The sequence below is a fragment of the Meleagris gallopavo genome, chromosome 9 (genome assembly GCF_905368555.1).
Source record: "Meleagris gallopavo chromosome 9, MGAL_WU_HG_1.1, whole genome shotgun sequence".
Classification (NCBI taxonomy): domain Eukaryota; kingdom Metazoa; phylum Chordata; class Aves; order Galliformes; family Phasianidae; genus Meleagris; species Meleagris gallopavo.
Genome location: NC_139412.1, coordinates 461,575 through 477,869, shown reverse-complemented (window position 1 = coordinate 477,869; position 16,295 = coordinate 461,575). Strand labels below are relative to the sequence as shown.

Sequence of the window (16,295 nt, the reverse complement as noted above, 5' to 3'; positions counted from 1 at the left end):
CTGCTGGCTGCCAGCAGGCGCTTCTGCAGCTGGGGCAGGTGCCAGAACCATCCCTGCTTTCATTTGCCAATAAACTCCCATCGTAACAATAGTGGTTTTCTTACTATAAGAGTACCCAGTGCTGTCTTTATAGTGTATATGTAGGATTTGTCAGAAATCAGTGTTCAGCCAAGGCTTCATACGTGTGTAAAGACAAGTAATGTTGGTCTGTAGGAATCTGGTTTCCATTAAGTGATCTCTGAGAGCCATGCCAGACCTTAACAGCACCGCTTCTCCCTGCAGCTGATTCAGTTCCTTCCTAACCCTAGACCCGGCGTGATTGCTGTCTGCGCAGAATACATCTGCAAGCACTGGCACCTCCTGCTTCCCTGCCCCTGTGCTCGTCTTCTGGCCAGGGCACCTTAAAGGCTGTTCCGTGGGCACTCCTCACCTTTGTATCCAGAAAACATGCTCGTGCACGGAGCCTTGCCCAGGTGGCAGCTCCCTGTGCTGGCAGCGCATGCCGGGGATGTGGTGACAGCCCCACCACCCTTGTTCTTGCAGTGGCTTTCGCTGTGTGGATTCCGAGTGGATCACAGCAGCAACCTGGCCTTGATTCATGTTGGGAGTTTTCTGTGGGGATGGAAAGCCACCAAGACTGTTTGTTTAGGGGAAGTAAATGGTGCTGTGCAGCAATCCCTGTACTGGAAAGAAAGGAAGAGAACAGGAACTGGCACCGAGGCTGTGGTTGTTCTTGAAGCATTGTGCTGGTTTGCTCCTGTACTGCAGGAAGGAGATCAGTCGCTGGGAGCTGCTGGGAACCACTAATGCTGCTGGGAGCTGCCGGGAGCCCTGGGCTCTGAGGTGTGGTTGGGATGAGGACTGGGGAGGCGGTGCTGGGGCCAGCACTGAGATGAGGGCATCCCTCCAAAAAGAGAAGAAATTCCTGTGTCAAATGAAACCCAGTGGTGCCAGACCCATTAAGGGGCTCTGGCCCTTTTTCGCCATTAAGCTAACGTGAGATGTGGTTTATAGCCTGTCCACCTGGCTTTGCTTCAGCTTGAAGCTTGGCAAGTAAAACTCCAGGCCAGACAGCTTTTTGAAAGGAAAATGTAACTTAAATCAGTTACACGGTTTCTTTTTTTCTGGTTTCGAATATATTGCGTTTGGCTTTTTCAAATCCTCTGCTCTTGCCCTACCCCATTCCTATAAAAAAGGAATAAAGGAACTCAGCTGGCCAAGGAACATTGTGATAGCAGGGCACAGTGCTGGCTGACACCACGAGGGAAAAGTGCTGCGGGTCCCTCAGTCCAGGTCGGGGCTGGGGTTGGGGTCAGGGCCAGGGTCAGGGCTGACAGACCCACGAGGTGTGGGCAGCAGTGGGAGGTGCTGGGGCAGCCATGGGCTGCCAGCGAGGGGATGGTTAGCAGGGAGGAACAAAGCTCTGCCTGAGTAAGGAGTGAATAGGAGCCTCTGGGCTCAGCATGTGAATGCACTGAGCGCTGCGGGCACTGAAAGTGAATTATTTGCGGAGGTTTTCCACCAAATTAATGACATCATTCTGTGCCAGAGTTCACCCATTGACGCTCTCAGGCTCTCCTAGCAGCTGGTTGCTAAATGGCCACATTCAGGCTTGAATCTGCCCATTGAAGGGCAAAGTTCTGACCCTTCTGAGCAAACTGCTGCAAGTAGCAGTGAGTGGCTCAGGGCTGTGCTGAGCCTCCAGTTCTGTGTCCTCTTCCTCTCTACAGGCCATAAATGCAGATGTGACAGGGGAGGTTTAGGTTGGATACGAGGAGGAAGTTTTTCCCCCAGAGGGTGGTGAGGCACTGGAACAGGTTGCCCAAGGAGGCTGTGGATGCCCCATCCCTGCAGGCATCCGAGGCCAGGCTGGATGTGGCTCTGGGCAGCCTGGGCTGCTGGTTGGTGACCTGCACACAGCAGGGGGTTGGAACTGGGTGAGCATTGAGGTCCTTTGCAACCCAGGCCGTTCTGTGATTCTGTGATTCTATGATAGCAGCCTGGACTTAAGCAGGGGCAGTTCCTCACTGATTTATATTTTTGTGCAGAACTCTCATTTTTGGCCATTCTCTGCACACTGACCTCTGCTCCTTCACCTCTTCCACGTTTGTAACTTCCTGAATTTCTCAGAGCTCCGACCCCGGTGCTCCTCCACCGAGGGGTCCGGTCTGGTTCTGTGCAGTCCAAACTCAGGGAAAACAGCCGTAAACCAAAGTCTGAAATGATTCATTTGCTTTTGCGTTAGCGTCCACACCCTGTTGGCTGTAGGTAAGGTGAGGTCAGCCTGTCTGTGCCTCAGGTGTTTGCTGTTGGAAGGAGGCCGCACCGCCAGCACTGATGCGTGGCTGCCATCCCATCCCGTGGCCGTGTCCCTCCGGCTGCCACCCCGCAGGTCGCTGCCTCGGCTGGGGCTGCCCTGCATTCATGCCGCCCCGTCCCCGAGGAGCTCTTCTGCCAATGTAATCAGAGCCATGTAAACAAAGGAGCCACTCAGAAAGCTGCGCAGCAGCCACACAGGATGCGAGGACACAAAGGATCCCTTTGGCTGGAAATGTCTCTGCAAAGTCCAAAAATAATTGGGGCTGAGCTGCAGCACCTCAGGAAGTGTCCCTGCCTGGGGCCGGGAGCTCCCTCGGCAGCTGCTGCAGTGTCTGACCCCCGGGGCTCTTGGTTTGGGTCCTGCGCTTTCCTCGTGATTATTTCTGCCTCTACGCTAAGCAACCAAAAGCAAATTCATGGTGACACTGGGTTGCTTCTAACCACATCACTCAATGTTGTATTTTTCCACTCAGAGTAAATTTCCTAAGGGTTCTGTATAACCACTGTAAGAACACAGCCATCTCTTTGCCCTTTTCCAGGTTACTCCTCGGCAGTACAGAAGTTCTCCCAGACTCTGCAGTCCTTTCAGTTTGATTTTATTGGTGACACCCTAACAGATGACGAGATTAATATTGGTGAGTTTTCTTCTTTTTGATGCAAACTTTCACTTACTAAGAAGGTCTCTTTCTTTAGGAATCTGCCTATGCTGATTGTTTCTGAACAGAACCGGGACCAGGTTCCTCAGCCCAGCGGCAACTCACATTGGCTCTCCATGGTCCCACTGTGCCCAACCAGCACTGACACGCTGTGCTGCAGGAGCACGCTGCTGTCCCCTCCCCTGGTGCTCCTGAGGCTCAACCCCCGTTTCCAGTGCAGAGGGAGCATGAGGTGCTTTGCCTCGTGTCCTCAGCCCAGCGGATGCTGCTGCCCCTGCTGCTTGGCTCTGCTGCAGGCATCTTGCAAGTGCAGGGCAGCCCCGTGCTGCAGACTGCCAGCAACAGCATCCTGTTGGATGTGTTGTTGAATGGGAAATAGTCCCCAGTCGGTGTCTGCTCCCCACACTTCTGGTTTGGGATCAGCAATCCAGAGTGATTCCTCCCTCCTCAGTGCACGTTGCACAGCTGCCAGCTGCACCCAAGGAATGCAAGGAGCACCCTGAGCACGATGTGTTTCTGAGTGCTCCTGCTGCTGGCTGAGCTGCTGCATTGCTTTAGGGGGGCCGGGGCAGGAGGGGGCACACAGGGGCAGCAGGAAATCTCCCACTGCAGTGGAGGCTGTGGGGCACTTCTGAAATAATGGCATCTTCTGTCAGGCTGCAGGGGGCTGCAAGTGGGACATGCTGATGTCAGGTCTCAGCTGGGGCAGGAAGGGGAAGGAAGTAGAGCCTGCTCTGCTGGTTGTGTTATTTAAAGCTGTTCAAAGCGGATTGTGGTGTGCCCTTCAAAATCTAATTCCCTTTATGGAAAGTTGCTAGGTGAAGCTTACTGGAATTGAGTCAGCTTCCAAACCTAATGGAAATAGAGGTGCTGCATTTCCAAACACATCTGGGTAATGCAGGGAGAGCTGTTGCATTCTGAAGAACCCTGGGGGGGCAGAGGGGTTTAAAGCAAACAGCTGTATGGGGAGCGGAGAGAAGAGGAGATGTAAGACACTTAAAGCAGCAAAACCCTTTTCTGTCTTTGCTGGGAAATATTTGTTTTGCTTTTTTGAGAAGAGGCCCGTATCACCTGGTATGAAAATGTCTGTATTGTGCTCCTCCTCTTACAGCAAACCTCTAGCATCTGCTCAGGGCTGAGCTGCTCTGCAAGTCTTTCTTGTTCCCAAAACATGAGCAGGGTGTTGGCATCTCCATAGCAGCTCCAGAAGCTGTCAGGCTTCTGAAGAACACAGATGCGTGTGAGCGTAGGAGCTGCTCTGATGCACAGATATGGGAACGAAGCAAAACATGACTGAGCTGTTATCGCCCTTTGGGGAACGTGTTTAATCTGTAAATACAACTGGTGTTGCCCTTTCTTCTTTTCGTGAGGCAGACACAGCTGACACCCATGCACCCAAGGCAGTGTTTTGGGTGCTGTGGGTCGAGACTCCAATGCTGGCACTGCAGCGGGAGCCGTGGGATGTGTTTGGGGGCTGCTGTGTGGCCTGTATTCCTGCAGGGGAAGAAATGCACATCCAGCAAAACATTCTAGGCGCTGACATTTTCCCTTTAACTCCATGGCTGGAGGCCTTTCCGCCCTGTGTTAATTCCTTTGCTAGCTCAGGCTCCTTGCACTTGGCTCCTGGTGCCTGTGTGTGCACCTTGGATTTCATGCAGCTGTGAGTAACCACAGGAAGTCCTCCTGCCAGCCCTGCAGCGGGACAGTGTGCTGCAGGGACGCTGCTGCATGGGGCTCTCAATCCTTACCGTGGAGCAGAACTCAGGAAGCACTGACTCGTCAGGAGAGCTGTGCTGTGTGTTGATGGTGCCAGCTGAGTGACTGCATCACGAGGTTGTGGTTTCTCTGCTTTGTGTCTGCCTCAGCAGCTGTAGATCGAGTCCTGTAGCTCCACAATTTCACGCTGGCTCACTGCACTGCAGCATCACAGCAGCTTCCAGCAGGACAGGTGCTTTTCCAAAGGTTTTGCCTGTGGATGTGGAGCCCTCAGCTTGCAGATATGGCAAAAATGCATCTTGTCCCTTATCTGTGGCACAAGCTATTGCTGCGTGTGCCTCACTGTGTGTGTGGTTCATTCATTCTCTCGTGGCTGTTCTTGCTGAGAGCCCTCGGTGCTGCCCTCCAGAGCTCTGCTGCAAGCCGCTCTGCTGGGCCACCTTTTGGTTAGTTCTCAGATATTCCTTGTATTGCTTGGCATGCTTTGGTGTGAGTGCAGAGCCTGAACTGCAAGCAAGGGGATTTCAGTAGATATTACAGAGAAAACGCTGCTGTGTGCTGCTTGCAGGTGCTGCTGCTGCTCCTGGAGTTGCATGGGAGCATCTCCCAGCAGCACGGCCCTGCGCCTGCTCCTCCCTCCCACGCAGTTCCCAGGTCTGCTCATGCAGCTGGAAGAGCCCCGGGGCTCCGCCGCGCTGTGCACAGGTAGATGGCTGCCCAGAGCTGGGGCTTCTGCACTTCTCATTTCAGTGCTGTTACTGCCTGCATGGTGGAAGGGTTTCCCGTGGCAGCTGGCTGCAGTCTGCCCCGCTACCAGTCAGCTGCTTGCTTGCTCTGCCCTTTGGGGGGCAGGGAGCACGGCTGGATGTTCTGCTCCATAATTGCCCCTTTTCCTGGAAGGTGCTCTGCTGTTCCCACCTGCTCTTTTTTTCCACCAGACTGAACAAATCTTGCTTTTTCAGTTTGCTGAAGGAAAGGTTTCATACGATTCTTGTTTCAGTTGGACTCCAAGAAAAATGCTGCTGCCTAAGATTCTTTTTGTTTCCTTGTTGAACATTGTGCGCAGCGCTGTCAGTACCTAAACCTTTTCAACGGCTGCTGCCCTTCCTTCCTCATCACAACGACTTTGTGCTTTTTGTTGCTGAACATAATCTCTGCTGTTTGGGAATTTTTACGTCTTGTCGTGGCCCAGCAAAGCCCCCACAGCTCTCCCAGCTGTGCAGTGCTCATGGCTCCTGGCTGTCCAGCAGTGCGGGGTGAGCTCTGCTCGTGGCTGCGGGGATGGCCCAGCACAGGAGCTCTGCACACCTTCCAGCAGCCTGTCCAGCATTGCCACATTGACTGTATCTTTGTTCTCCCTGCAGCTGAGTCCTTCAAGGAGTTCGCAGAGCTTCTCCAGGAGGTAGAGCTCGAGAGATCAATGATGGTAAGATGATCCTAACAGCCTTCTGGTAATTGCTGCCTGGTTGTAACTTGTAAATGCTAAATCGTGGCCCAGCTGCAGCACGCAGCTCGGTGTAAAGCTTCTTGTCATCAGGAGCCACAGCAGCAGGACACTGTATTTGCAGCCCATGCCCTGAATAGCAGAGGGAGAGGTGCTGGACGGGATGGGATGTTCCACACCAGCACCCAACCTCTCCTGCATGCTGTGCAGCCACTCTGCTGCACAGCCCAGCACTGCCAGGCTCGCTCTGGGTGCAGTTCTGGCTTCATTCTCCCCAGTGGCAGTGTGCACTGTCCTGCTGTGCCGCTGCCCTCCCTGCACGCAGCTCCTGCAGGGAGATTTGCTCCCTGCTGTCATGTGCCCTCTTCATCTTCGAAACTCCTCAACACAGAGCTAGTGTTGGCTTTCCATTTCGCTCTTAATTCCAGGAAAAACACGAAGGTTGGGCTCGGTGGAGAGCTTTTACAGCATGCCAGGAATTAGCTGCTTGGCTCTGTTTGCTCCTGCCTCGTGCAGCAGTGGGAGCTCATGCCTGGCAGCACCAGTGGGGCACTGCTGCGATGCCCTGTGTGCCCATGGGCAGGGAGGGCACTGGGAAGAACGCAGTTACAGGCTGCAGGAGAACAGCATGATATATCTGTATTATTTACAGCCCAGGCAATGGCTCGTTCTGCCATGGGTAAGTGAGTGGAAGGGATCGTTCCAGCAGTCATGGATGCTTTCATGGAACTTAGCTGACTTTTCCAATTTTTTTGGTTTTGCCTTCCAGTTGCAGGACCAGTCTCTTTACAGTAGTTCTCACAGGATGTTTCATACTGTCGTCATGTTCACTAGCTTTAAGCTGCCTGAACGGGCTGCACCAGTGCAGTGTCATATCCCCTTCTCTTCGCCTCTCCCTTCTGTAAAACACGGGAGAGCAGGGCAGGCTTCCCTTTTTCACCAGTTTGACACACAGCAGCCGTGGTGCTGTCATGGAAGTAGGGCTCGTACAGCAGAATGCTGGGCCTGCAGGAGGGAGTGCAGCTGTGCTGTCTGAACAGAGGGCTCCCAGCCTGGTTCTGGTGCTGGGCCTGCAGGGGCACCAGGAGCAAAGCCTGCCTGGCTGCATGCCTGCAGCTGGCACCGTGCACGTCCTGAGGGGCTCCAGCTCTGGCAGGTTGGCCCTGGGGATTTCATGGGAGTAACAACAAATTTGCGGGAGAGAGATCTGGTTCACTATCTGCTGGTGCACGTGCATATGGCGGGGGGGGGAGAAACCCTTTTGCTAATTACCAGAGTTTCGCAAAGCTTCATGGGCTGTGGTTCATGTTTTCCATGCATTACAAATGGAAACAAGCGGATACAGGAGGTTAAGAGACTTCACCTGTGGACAGAGCACAAGTTTGGAGCCAGAAAAGACTTTCGTTTAGAAAAGATCAAGGAGTTCTTGGCTTCCAGCCCTGCTCAGCCTTTATTACGGAGAAAATGAATCTGTGCCCTGTGATTACAGTGTTCCTTTCTCTGCATGTTAGGTACAGAATGCTAGTGATTTGCTGATCAAACCTTTGGAAAATTTTCGGAAGGAGCAAATAGGGTTCACCAAGGTAAGACTTAAATTCACAGAGATTTGTTTTCTAGTGCTGTGTTTGAATTCCTTTCTCTTCCTGCTTTTTGTTGTTTTGTGAAAGCAGACAATTGTTGCACCACATGTAGGCTGCATGCTTTCAGAATCTTCCTCCTCTGATGCTGGCGCTCAAATGCTGGGGTGACTTTTACTCTGACTTTTCGGTCGTAGGAGGCTCCAAAACCTTTTCCTGAATTCTCCGGGTTCTATTCTGACGTAATTTCAGCCCTGTCTCTGTCCTGAGTGAGGAATGCTTGTTTCAAAGCAAGATTAAAAACTATTCCCTGCTTCTTTCCCTTTTCTCCCTTCTGTTCATTTAATGCTGAAAATGAAATGCTTTCCCCCCATAAAAAATGTCCTGGAGTGAGGAGGGGGAGAACGAGCAGCAGAGGCCAGCAAGCAGAACTTGAGCACTTTTGTTATGAAATATTTAAATAAAACTTCTAATGAGTCTTTCAGATGGATGAAACTTTAAAAGAAACAAACTGTAAAAATCAAATACTGCGCATGTTGAGTAGGAAAGATTATTTTTCCCTTGTCTGCTATCAAGAAGTCCAGGTTCCACGTTACCCAGAGGCAGCTTGAAATGGAGCTGGCTCGGAACCAGCTCAGAAATGGAGATGTTTTGGAGAACACTCGGGGCTTGGATTCAGCCCAGCCCATCTGGAGTCTTTGACGTTGTATAAATACAGGATTTAAGAAATGGTACTCGATCACCATCCTGCCCTTCAAAATCCCCCCAAACAACTGCTGCATTTGTAAAACGTGCCTCGGAGCAACCACAGCCGTGGGAGCGTGGTGGGGCAGCAGCGTGGCCATTGGAGTGGTTCACAGAGCACCTCCAGGCCTGTGGGCTGTGCATCTGCATTGCAGACACAGGGGCTGAGAGAAGCCTCCCTCCGACTGCCCTGCCTGCATCAGCAGCGAGTATTTACGGAGCCATGGGAAGGATTCGGGGACGAGGTCAAGCTTTTTCTCCCTTCGTGTTTATGCAGCACTTAAGTCAAGAGGGCAACAGCCTACAGATGTTAAGATGACAGTGTCAACGTGGCTCTTAGCCTGCTTATGCTTGGGCCAACCCTCGCCATGCCAGCGACGGGCTGCGTGGGACTTAGAGCTCTGCCACCTCCCCACTGCAGGGACGGCGCGGGGGGCACACAGAGCTCATGGCACATAGAGCTCAGGGGCACATGGATCTCAGGGGGCACACAGAGCTCAGGGGCACATGGATCTCAGGGGGCACATAGAGCTCAGGGGCACATAGAGCTCAGGGGCACATAGAGCTCAGGGGCACATGGATCTCAGGGGGCACATAGAGCTCATGGCACATAGAGCTCAGGGGCACATGGATCTTAGGGGGCACATAGAGCTCATGGCACATAGAGCTCAGGGGCACATGGATCTCAGGGGGCACATAGAGCTCAGGGGCACATGGAGCTCAGGGGGCACATAGAGCTCAGGGGCACATAGAGCTCAGGGGCACATGGATCTCAGGGGGCACATAGAGCTCAGGGGCACATAGAGCTCAGGGGCACATGGATCTCAGGGGGCACATGGATCTCAGGGGCACATAGGGTGCAGGGGGCACTCAGGGCACACAGGGCTCAGCTGCTCATGCTCCCCCACAGCAAGGCCAGGGCAGGCAGAGCCCTCCCTCCGTCCCATGCCTGCCATGCCATGCCATGGCCCCGGCCCTCCCTGGGCCCGGCAGCAGGAGGCCGGGCAGCTGCCATGCAGAGCGCAGATGTGGCGGGCACGGCCTGTGCCCTCGGATTCGTTTCCCGCATTTTGGCAGAGGCGCCTTATGTGAGATGTTTTCTGTTCTTTGTGCAAGATGCTGAAGCCAGATAGGAAGAGCGTTTGAATTGAGTCTTTGTGGTGACTGTGGCTGGAGAGCAGCCAGGCGGTCTGACTGAGACATCTGAGCCTACGTTAACCCGTTTTCCTGGGGATGAGCAGCTTCCCCCTGCCATGTGCAGCGCTGGGGCGGCTCTGGGTGCTCAGCGGGACCTCGTGCCCTGCAGCTGTGGGGCTGTCACTCCAGCTGTGAGTCGCTGGTTAAGTGCTTGTGCAGAAGAGCCAAGGACAGCCTGAGCTCACCCATTTCCCAGCCCTGGCCTCTCACCTCGTTCTGCTCAAGACGAAGCAGCAAATAGAGAACGGCACGGGAAGGACGCGGCTGGCATCAGAAGGGTGCAGGCTTTGGGTGAGGGAGGGCAAGTGTGGGACGGCCTGTGTCCCCATTTCACATCAGGTCATGTTCATGGAGCCTGAACTCCGCCCGTTTTATGAACTCAGTGGGTTTTGTGTCCTGCCACGTGCCATCTCCTCTTCACCAGGAGCTCTTTGAGCGCCAGGAGCGCTGGGTGAAGAAGTGATGCTGGAAAATGAGAAGTTTTTGATGTGTGGCCTTAGTAGCTGGATGGTGGAGCTCTCAGTTATCAGAGGAGAGGTCATTAGAGACGTGCTTGCTGCAGATGGAAAGGTGGAGTGGGAAGCAGTGAGTGGCCGTGGCCTGGAGCCACCAAAGGGGAACCAATGGCGTCTGGCTCCTGGCAGGCTCTGTGCTGTGCCTCTCCTCACAGACAGCAAACAGATGATGGAGGGACATTCTGGTGAGTCCCCCTGTGCCCTCACTGCTCCCAGGGTGTGCTGGCTGCCTTTGGGTGGGATCACCTCTGCTGTGAGCAGATCAAAGTAGGGTGGCTTCTTGGACGAAAGCGCTGGCAAGTCTCAGTGGGGAGATAATGCTGCCCTTTGCTGAATATTCATGAGGAATCCATTTGTGCTCATCTCTCTGGATTGTGCTTCAGTCTGGCTGGTTCTTTTGTTGTGCTCTTTTTTTTTTTTCTTCCTTTTGTCTTGGCTTGCTCTGTTCAGCAGCCAACGAGCTCTTAGAAACCTTGGCTTGGAAATCAGGAGGGATTTGTAGTACATCCTCCTGCTTTTCAGTTGTATGTTAATTAGCCAGAGTGCAAGATGACTGGCTGCTCCCAAGGCTGCTCCCAAAGCGCTGCTGCTGCAGAGAAAGCTCTGCGTGGCACCTCCCATCACAGCGTGGGGTCAGCTCACCATCACCAGTGCATCTGTGTCCTGCTGCCGGCATCACCAACCTCCTGCCGTGCGACCATCTGCAAGCCTGCTGTGCTGCTCATGGGCACGGGGTGCAGCTCTGGTTTAATGCACGTGCTACAAGACACCATGGGGCTCGGTGACTCCTTGTTACCAAAATGAAAGTAATCTTATGTTCCTGGCTTTGTTAGACATGGCACCTAATGGCAGACAGTTCTGAGGTGTGACTTTACAGAAGTGGTATTTTCTGCTTCACGACAGCCTTTGTGTCTGTCTGACTTCGGATTTGCTTATCACCAGCATTAGCCATGAGGTGTTGTTTTGTTCTGACTCCTTCCTGGTATTGGCTCCTCAGCTCAGTGCTCCTCACGTTGGGTTTCACTCTTGGTGGACTCCTCTTCTGGGTTTCATGGCTGGGTCTCCTTAGGCATCTATTAGGTAACACAGAGTTAGGTGCACAGGGGATGATACCAGAAGATCTACCCAATCCTGGCCAGGGGTCTCATCGTCTCAGTGCATCTGCCATGCAGTAGGTGCAATTACAGGTAAAAGGGTTTGCTGGTCCCAGCCCACCCTATTCTGAGCTGCTGAATACTCAGGAATACTCAGCCTGGCGCCTCTGCAAGCATTGCTGCATTTTGCTAATTGTCAAATAGCAATGTGCAAGGAATAGAGAAACAGGACTCTTGTGGGGTGAGAATTCCTCTCCTGAGGAAGGCAGCCAGCAGCAGCGCTTGTCCAACCTTAGCCTGAGGTTGTTCTGAGGAACCGGTGCCCACCGACACGAGTCTGAGTGCTGGAGGCCAGCTGCTCCCCCGCCAGGCTGCAGGGAGGCTGCCAGCCCTGCCTGGCTGCTGACTGTGAGTCCTCTGCCCGGCCCTAACAGATGCCATCCGCAGGGGATGAGGTGGGCAACCGTGTGCTGCCTCCCAGGGTGTGTAAGCTCCATATGCTGCAGTAAACAACCGACTGTGTGCTCGTGTGTGCCCACCAGAAAATAGCATTTCTTCTAGAGGGAAGACAGCAGTAGCTGCTATGAGCAAATGGGCCAAGAAAACAGATAGTTAGGCAAGGGCTGGCTGCAAGGAGCTGGAGCACCAGCTGGAAGCCTCACGTGCCCACTCTGAAGGACATCCCGTGTTGTAGTCCACACAGGCAGAACAGGGAAGCAAAACTTCATGGCAGAACTAACCAAAGGAAGAAAAAGAACTTGATTTGAGAAGCACATCCCCAAACTCAAGCACTGCTGAATTCATGAGCGAACTGCCTGGTATTCAATGGCCTGTTTCTAGGTGGTGTTGGTATGTTTGCTGAAATGGTGCAAGAGAACAGCATTTCAGGGCTTTTAGGAGTTAGCTGGGGAAAGATACCATTAATTCCACAATAGTCTGAGGTGTCCTAACTCTGCTTCCCACTTTCTGAGCCTTCGAAAGTTAGCCAGAGGGTTTGGGCATCCTCTGCATCCCCTGCAGGCAGCAGTCCTCAGCTGTTTGGGCCTGGCACCGGGGCTGCTGTCTGACTGGACACCCTTAATTCTAGTGATATGATTGCCTCTCAGCAATCACTGGTGATTCACCTTCCTCTGTGAATATTTTTTAACCTGGCTTCTGCTGATGATTGATTCTTCACTGTGGTCTCACAGTCACTGTAAGGCTTCAGCAAGCTGACAGGTCCTCAGCTCAGCTTGTCCCTGGGTCTCCTCTGGGCTTAATTGTCAATTTTCTCTTTCTGTTCTCGTTCCAGACATTTACCTCTTAAGATTTGTCCATCCAAGCAAATCTTTTTGTTGTAGTGCTTCCTTCATAGAGTCTTTCTTAACAAATCAGTTCACACTTCACGTTTGCATGCCTGTGCTTTGCATGTTTGAGATGTAAAACAGGTCAGTAAGAACCAGACCATCTGCAGCAGACTTCCAAGAAGTGGAGTCTGATCACTGTTTGCTCTAATGTTAGGTGCAGCATTTGGGCTGTGTTCAGGCTGGGCTCTACACACTGAAATTTGTGTGAGTTTTGACCGTGTGGTTTGTGATCTGTGTTTCCAGCACTGCTAATGAGGAGATGATGACTTCAGCCCCACGTGTCACCCATCTCGTCTTCTGCTTTCGTTCTCATACATTTCAGAAACACATGATAAAAGCTTCAGAATGGAAAGTTGCCAGGCTCCTCATAAATCTTTTCTTTCCTGGGCATGTCTTTGGGATTAAAGTGCTTACCCAGTTGTTTCTGAATTATGCGAGCAGCACAAGAGCAGATTGTGAATATGTTTTTGATGCTCTGGGGCATCTCAAGTTTACTTGACACTGAAGTGATTGAGAAGGGGAACAGTAACCCTTCTATGGGGCTTTTGCCACAGTGTTGACATGAGAAAATATTTAGAGTATCTGTGCCCTAAAATCTTGCCAGAGCTTGGTCACAAAGTATAACTGAATCCAATGTAAGCAAATACCTGGGGAAAGCAGCTGGATGAAAAGTGACCCCCTGTTCTGATTGCGCCAGAATTTTTCCGTGGGAACACTGGATGGCACTGAGGATCTTGTTATTGTAGTATGTTCTTACGTGAAAGACACAATAACTGGTCCTGCTTCAACTCTTGCATCTACAGGAAAGAAAGAAGAAGTTTGAGAAGGATGGTGAGAAGTTTTATTCCATGCTGGATCGCCATTTGCACCTCTCCTCTAAAAAGAAGGAGTCTCAGTTACAGGAGGTGTGTATGGAGTTTTCCTCAGTCAAGTCTAGGAAAAGTATCACCAAAATATTCCTAAAGCCTATTCACGTGGATGAGGCCAGGGATATGGACGTGGTAGTTCACACTGGAGTGCTGGGCAGCAGTTGTGGCTTCATGCACTGCTGTCACAGGCAGCAGGACAGTGGCAGAGGAGGGCTTTGAGCTGCTTCTGCCAAATGTTCTGCAGCAGGAAGGGAAAGTCCCAGCCCATGTCAGGGTAGTTGGATCAAGTCAGATGTGTTTGATCAAGTTACAGACACCTCTGCAAAGCAGAATTTGCGTAAGGTGTGGTAACATAGCATGCTACAGTGTCCTACCTTGTGCTGCAGCTCTGGAATTGCTGGCTTCAGGTCCTAGCAGAATTCAGGAGGGGTCAGGACACTGCTGTCCTCACCAGCAGGGCTGTGGGTGGAGAAGGAGCTTGTCTTAGAATAACAAATGTGCTTAGGGAAAGCATAGTGCTTACTGAGTGGTGTGAAGTTCTGATCTGTTAATGAGAAGGGTAGATCTGAGAACAACAAGTGTTCGAGTCTTCTGATTCTGTGCCAGTGTTCAAAACTGGAGCCAAACACACAGGGCAGGCATTGCCTGAAGTGAGGGCAGAACTACTGGGCTGAGAGACATGCTAGTCAAATATCGGATGGATGCGATTTATTTTTTTCTACCTACTTACCCTTTTTCTTTCAGGCTGACCTTCAGGTTGACAAAGAGAGGCACAATTTCTTTGAGTCCTCCCTTGAGTATGTGTACCAGATCCAGGAAGTACAGGAGAGCAAGAAATTCAGTATTGTCGAACCGGTAGGAGCTCCCTTTACTTTCAGCAGCTGCGGTTGGATGCTCAGGTGTACCGACTTAGTGACAGTCACAGAAAGGAGTGAGCTACCAGACTGAATTCAGGCCTGGGGATTCTCCTGGTGGAACAGGAGTTGGACGCCGGGGCTGCTGCTGCTCCAGTGGCGTTTGATGGATGACTGTGAAGCCACAGACTTGTTTCTCAGGTCTGTCTGTCAGTCCTGAGAGCAGGCCAGGAGGCACACTGTAGGTGGGACTTGAATTGTCTTGAATGCCCTGTGTTTGGTAAGCAGTAGCAGCCTTCTGAGGTCTGCTCCTCTGCCGGCCCAGGCTGTGTCCAGGGCCCTGCCCTGGCGCTGCTCTCATAGACAAGCTCTCTCTGAGGGTCAGCTTCTGCTTCCCAAGCAGTGTCTTTCATTTGGGTTGTGTTTTACCAAGGCAGTATATTTGTGGGAGACAGACCTAGGTATTAGAGATGCTGTGGTCAGTAAGTCAATTCACATCCCTCCATAACTGCAAGAAATGTATTTGTATATATAATTTCTGAAAGCCTGCATCCTGCCGAACTTCCCTCTGATTAGAAACTTCAGAAGATAAGTTTAGTCTGTGTCCTTTCCCTCCTTTGCAGGTGCTGGCTTTTCTCCACAGCCTCTTTACATACAACAACCTGACGGTTGAGCTCACGCAGGATTTCCTCCCTTACAAGCAGCAGCTCCAGCTCAGCCTGCAGAATGTACGTTCCTGCCCAGCTGGAATGGTTTTTTTTCATGTGACTTCTATTCTCATTCGTGTTGAAAACTTTTTGAAAGTATTTGCCATGCAAAATACACTCTATGGCTGCACTGTGGGAAGTGCAGAGACAGTTATTTCCTCCTTAGTTCACAAGTATCATCTGCTCTCCTGCACAGGAGAGTCTGCAGGTTCTGTGACAGTGCTTTTCCGAAACTCCAGCTTCTGTCCAGAGGAGGCTGTCAGCATCCTGTCGTTTAACCTTGCGCATAAACAAGCCTAAGAATTCCTTCCAACTTCATGAGATTTAAATTGTATATTCTAAAAAGGCCTTAGTTTTCATGTTAATGATACCAGCTTACCAAATGCTTTGGTAACCTCCTCTGCTGACCAAGTATACTCACGAGGTGAAGGATCTGTGTCATGGCCCTTTATCCTCACACTTTTATGGCTGGCCCTCATTCCCAAGGAGCAGCGCCAGGCCAGGTTTGCTGCTGGCTTATTGATTGGTCTGAGTGGTGTTCTGTAAAGATGCCTTCAGTTTGTACCCTGCAATGACACAACTCCTTAAAATTCACACCAAGCAGTGCAGGATGATCTTTTGAGGAATCAGCACCCGAAGTTTGTAGGAGAATGCACCCGTTACCCAGGGAACAGTGCAGAGCGTTCGGGTGCTTCTTCCTCCTCCACCCAGCCTTAAGAGGTGCCGAGATTCTTGCACTGAAAGAAAAGTGTCCTCCCAGTGATGACTCTTCACTGCTGTTTCAATGTACAATACATTAAACCTTGTCCCTTCAACCATCTTTGGAAGCCCCATGTTCTTATAGCTTCAGCTTTCATGCGAATTTGTGGAGTTGGGACAGATACATTTCTGCCAGGGTACCTAAAGTTTGAGGCTGAAGTTTTAATCAGAAATACATGACTCTTTTCTTGTTCAGACGTACCTCTTTGTGTGTTCCCCTGCCAGACAAGAAACCATTTTTCCAGCACGCGGGAGGAGCTGGAAGACCTGAAGAAAAGGATGAAGGAAGCCCCCCAGACGTGCAAGCTCCCTGGGCAGCCAACCATCGAGGGCTACCTGTACACTCAGGAGAAATGTAATGGTTTCATCTGCACTAAGCATGTTGCAGGGGCACTGAGCCCTGCTGCCAGCCCATGGGGAGTCCGTGGCTGTGCCCCGTGGTGGCTGAGGAGTTGCAGCTGACAGCTTTCCTGGTGATGGCACGGGCTGTGCCAGCCA

The 16,295-nt window shown here is 51.8% G+C and overlaps 1 protein-coding gene across 2 annotated transcripts in view; it reads left to right on the top strand.

Moving 5' to 3' along the window:
- OPHN1 (oligophrenin 1) overlaps positions 1 to 16,295 on the top strand; it is a 49,187-nt gene that overhangs the window by 11,960 nt on the left and 20,932 nt on the right. For both annotated transcript variants that reach the window (XM_085230788.1, XM_010715108.2), the window contains exons 2-8: positions 2,859 to 2,954; positions 6,056 to 6,117; positions 7,647 to 7,718; positions 13,412 to 13,513; positions 14,222 to 14,332; positions 14,955 to 15,059; positions 16,023 to 16,152. In XM_085230788.1, the coding sequence (XP_085086914.1) occupies positions 2,859 to 2,954; positions 6,056 to 6,117; positions 7,647 to 7,718; positions 13,412 to 13,513; positions 14,222 to 14,332; positions 14,955 to 15,059; positions 16,023 to 16,152 (678 nt within the window). The remainder of the gene's footprint in view (positions 1 to 2,858; positions 2,955 to 6,055; positions 6,118 to 7,646; positions 7,719 to 13,411; positions 13,514 to 14,221; positions 14,333 to 14,954; positions 15,060 to 16,022; positions 16,153 to 16,295) is intronic.